The 4,826-nt window shown below is 38.3% G+C and overlaps 1 protein-coding gene across 1 annotated transcript; it reads right to left on the reverse strand.

Annotated features, from left to right (window-relative positions):
• Window positions 1-1,018: 1,018 nt before the first annotated feature.
• Window positions 1,019-2,368, reverse strand: LOC141649135 (uncharacterized). Its single transcript, XM_074457831.1, has 3 exons — window positions 2,163-2,368; window positions 1,802-1,940; window positions 1,019-1,756 (listed from the first exon to the last, which is right to left on the reverse strand). Exons 1-3 carry the CDS (start codon window positions 2,366-2,368, stop codon window positions 1,019-1,021), a joined length of 1,083 nt encoding a protein of 360 aa, XP_074313932.1.
• Window positions 2,369-4,826: the final 2,458 nt, after the last annotated feature.

The following is a 4,826-nucleotide window of genomic DNA, read 5'->3' on the forward strand; positions in this document are numbered from 1 at the left end:
TTAACTAAAAACCCGTCTCATAAAATTTATTATTTAATTATCGCATAATTAAATAATACTGCCGCTCCTCAAGTTCGCAACTCGAAATCTCTCTAAAAATAATCGACTAACCTTTTAGTTTATAAATCAAGGGACTAAATAAATTGTATCTCATACAATTAATTAGTTATCAATTGGGGTTCATTCCTATAGGTGCGACCGAAAGAGGTCAGTTGATCAACGCCGTCTCACGACAATAACGTCAAACTCTAGTCAGCCAACCGTTATCGATTTACGTTAATCAACTGACGAGGATCAAATAATTAAATATCTGATGATATTCCTTTAATGAGATTTATCATGTAAACGTACTATTGTGGAGGACACTAACTCCAACATAAGTGATTATGGATATTAGATTAAGGAACAAATTATGGACATAAAACTATTTTATGAAGAGAGAGGTTGAGATTTTTGAACATAAGCATGATCAAAAATAAGAGAACTTATTCTCTTATTAAAGGGGAGAGGGGGTGGCCGGTTGTCATAGCATGGGGAAGGGAATGCTATTGTTTTTTGTCTTACCAAAACAATAGACTAGGTTTTAGGTAATTATGTGCAATGATTATGTTTAACAATTAAAATTATCAACTACACACAAATCTAAATCCCTACCCATAAAACCGGCTCCCTTACATAAAATGGACTTCCATTTTATCTTTGTAATTTGTCAAATATAATATTGTAGGTCATGTGACAAGTAACATGTCCTTAGACATTTTAATGCATATTTAACAAATTAATATCATTTAAAATCAAATAAATTACTTTTAACAAATTAACAATTAATTCTTTATTTTTTTTTTTGGTAAAAGGTAAGTATATAAATAAAATATAAAAGATCGTAACCATACACGAGTTATATTTGGGCCGTGTAAAAGCTCAACCAACTCACAAGACAACAAAACCGAATGGGAAACCGGATAGCTAATCTTATCCTTACAAGCAAATCAGATGAAATCCAACCCTATCATTTCCCCTAATCCTCATTTCCATCGACATTCATTCCTGAGCTCCTTCCTCTTCTCTCAATCCAGCTAACAAAGCTCCTATCCTTCTCCTTTATCGGTTGTTTGATGATTGCCATAACTCTATTATGAATCTCCTCTATTATTCGGCTCGCTACTGTGCACGGGTGATTCAGAGTAAGATCAATCCTACTCTGATTTCGTTGCTGCCAAAGGTGGTATAGGCAGGCATTAATGAATTCGTTAACCACGCCTTTCCTGAGCTTGGATCCCGTAGCAACTAATCTCCAGGAAAGAAGATCATAGAACGGAATCTGGATACCAAGCCACTCTCCTACCTTCGTAACCACCCTCCTACTGTAAGGACAGCTGAAGAATAAATGATCCCTCGATTCTTTGCCTTCTCTGCAGATCAAACAGGTATCCTCTTCACTTATATTCAATCTATATAATTTTTCCATCGTGTTCATGTTGTTGTGGTGATAAACCCAAGCAAAGAAACTGTGTTTTGGGACGGACCATTTGTTCCAAACCAATCCATGCCATGACACCTCCTGACCCTTGTCCCTTAAGAAATCATATCCTTTAGCAATGGTGTATCCTTTGTAATGCTGATCAACCCATAAATCTTGTTCATAAGCCTCACTGAGTAGCGTCTTGACCCTACAAATCCTCCTCCAATACCAACTTGAGTTGGTAGGGGGATTATATGTCTCCCAGTTTTGCCCTTTTATGTAGATGTGGTTAACCTATCTGACCCACAGGTGGTCAGATTTAGTAGCAATCTACCATACGAGCTTCCCTATTGCTGCCCTATTCCAGACCACCTCATTCTTAAGTCCCAAACCTCCTTCAGTTGTTGGTTTACAGGCTTTTTCCCAAGACACTAGGGGGGATCTAATGAAGTCCACTCCTCTATCCCAAAGAAAATTCCTGCAAATTGATTCAATTCGAGTTATGAATCCACTAGGTAAGATAAACATAGTAGCCCAGTAGTTGTGAAGGGTTTTTAGGACAGCCTTTACCAGGACCAGTCTTCCTGCATAGCATAGTTTTCTTGCCCCCAGACCCCTTATTTTGGCCACCACTTTATCAATTAAGGGCTTGCAGTCAAGAGCACTTAACCTAGTAGTTTTAATGGGGACCCCTAGGTACCTGAAAGGCAAACTGCCCTCTACCATTCCTGAGATTTGAAGGATTTCCTGCTTCAGACCAGCCTGGACCCCATTAAAATAAGCATTTGACTTTCCCCTGCTCATGTTAAGCCCTGTTCTCTTGGAAAAAGTTGAGAAAGATCTAAGCAAAGTCATCATAGATGCAGCATCACCCTTACTGAACAACAATAGATCATCCGCGGACATAAGGTGGGGACAGTTTCATAGGTTTAGATAGAGGATGGAAATGAAAATCAGGATTGTCAGTTGAATAACTAAGCAATCGAGATAAATACTCCATGCAAATAGTGAAGAGTAATGAGGATAGTGGATCTCCTTGTCTCAATCCCCTTTGTCCCTTAAAATAACCAAACATATTCCAATTGAGGTTAAGGGAATAGCTTGCTGTTGTGACACACTGCATAATCCAATGGATGAATTGAGAAGGAAAATCCATAGCCCTTCACATCTGTTCTAAAAAGCTCCACTCCATAGTATCATAAGCCTTCTGAAGATCCATCTTGAACAAGCACCTAGAAGAACTAGCTTTCCTCTCATAAAGTTGATGTGACCATAATTGGCGCATATTTAGCCCCCGAATTAGCATTGTTTCCATGCTTTTTAGTGCTTATTTGGGTCATTTCTTATCTTTAGTTCTTTGTTTTGCATATTCTTTGAGATTTTGATCCCTTGGTAGGAAAGGAGTAAGAATCTTGCATTTTCCTGGCAAAACAAGACTAAATTGATCGAATCCAATGACCAAGCATCAAGGAGAGACAAGATTGGAAGGCCTTTGTACATATCATAGTAGAAGAGCAATGTTGAGGAAAGATCCTTGAGTCCCCAAGGAAATCCCCAAGGAATTTATGAAGAAAAGGGAAGAAAAAGAAGAAGTTACTATGCTGACTGACAATCCGAGCGGATTGCCAGCAATCCGTCCGTCCTGCACAATCCGAGCGTCCCTTGCCAGAATCCACTCGGATTCACCCTCAACAATCCGCCCGGATTCCCCAGAATCCGCTCGGATTCCATCGCCCAAATCCGGCCGTCCCGACCTTATTCCGCCCGGATTTCTTCACAGCACGGATTGCCTTCTTCAAGCTACGAAAAGAGAAGCCCTTCTCTCAGAAAATACCGGGTCCTCCTTGCTCAACTTAAAAAGTGTAATTACTAGTTTAGCCCTTAGTTAACCCTAATGCATCCTCCCTAATTTTCACTATAAATACCCCATTAGGCTAATTAGAGGAGCATGTTCTTCTTATCAATAATTAGTGTAGTTAATATCAATCAAAACTCTCTTCAATATTGTAATCAAGTATTAATCAAGTTTTAATCCAAGTTTTAGTTCTTTAATCTCTCTTTTGTTCATCCTTTATTTTGGGTAATTGAAGATTATTTGGGTTATTATTGGGAGATTGACAACCTCTCAATCTAGCATTCAAGTACTTCTATTATTCTTGCTTTATTATTGGAATCATTAGTAGGTATAATCTCTTAATCCCTTTTTAATTATTGTTAATTACTTTCATTTATTCATCATGTTTCATATTGTTAGTATGATTGACGACCTTGCTAGCATGATCAACATGATAATGAGTGAGTAGTCTCTTAGCTAGGGTTAATGGGTGATTAGGGAAACCAACATGGGGAATGATTCATGCTTAAATTAATATGCTTTCATGCTTTATTTGCTTGCTTGTTTTGATCTCAACTCATGCACATGTTATACTTGATGAAATGCTAAGCCTATGAATCCTTGCATTTACTATCATCTCCTATCTTTTCAATGAGTCTTGTAAGACATAACCCAACTCGAGTCTCATTAGACCATGCATGTTGTTGAGTAGGGAAGATTAAGTCGACTTGTAGGTGTTGTACAATCTAATCGATTCGGCTCCGGGACCCAAACTTTCCTAGGATTGTAAGATATAACCCAACTCAATCCATCACAACAATAATTGCTTGCTTATAATTTGAGAACATGTTTGTATGATCATATCCCATGATTCCCCTATGATCCCATGACACCCTAGTGCCTTTAATCAATTGTTTACACCCCTTTTTATTCATCTTGCTTGTTTATTTTCATTGTTATTCTAGTTTAGCAACCTTCTACATCAACCCAATTTGTGACACCCCTTAGACATCGCTAGTTACAATAGAAATCTCATTTCAACTCCCGTCCCTTTGGATCCGACCTTTACTTGCCTCTTTACTAATTGTAGAGTTGCTTGTTAAGCTATAAATTGTGTTTTGATTCGACCGTGACCAACGACCACATCTATTTATTTGTGAATACGAAACGGACCGATCAAAAATGACGCCGTTGCCGGGGACGGTGTTTGTTTGATTTAGATTTCTTTTTATTGTTATTAGTTGTGTCTCTCTTCGCCTTGAGGAAGTAACACTCCTCAAGGTTTGTTCTAATCATTTTTCGAGTTGTTTGATATTTTGCGAGATGGATTTCATAGACTGTTTTGTAGAGGACCACTTGAGTATCCCTTACTTCAAGGATCCCATGCAAGCACTAGAAGCCTTAGAAGCAAGTGAGGCTAAGAGCATGTATTGGGAGTTGGAGGTAGATCTCTTTGAGGCCGCTCTAGCTAACAAGGAACTTACTCATGCACAATCCGAGTTGGTGCATAATATTCTAGTAGAAGCATGT

The sequence above is a fragment of the Silene latifolia genome, chromosome 3 (genome assembly GCF_048544455.1).
Source record: "Silene latifolia isolate original U9 population chromosome 3, ASM4854445v1, whole genome shotgun sequence".
Lineage (NCBI taxonomy): Eukaryota > Viridiplantae > Streptophyta > Magnoliopsida > Caryophyllales > Caryophyllaceae > Silene > Silene latifolia.

Coding starts and splice junctions, on each gene's coding strand:
- LOC141649135 (XM_074457831.1), bottom strand. CDS start 2,368: ATGTCCGCGGATGATCTATTGTTGTTCAGTAAGGGTGATGCTGCATCT. Junction 1,941..2,162: donor GAGGGCAGTTTGCCTTTCAG/GTACCTAGGGGT, acceptor ATCAATTTGCAG/GAATTTTCTTTGGGATAGAG. Junction 1,757..1,801: donor GGGCAGCAATAGGGAAGCTC/GTATGGTAGATT, acceptor TGGGTCAGATAG/GTTAACCACATCTACATAAA.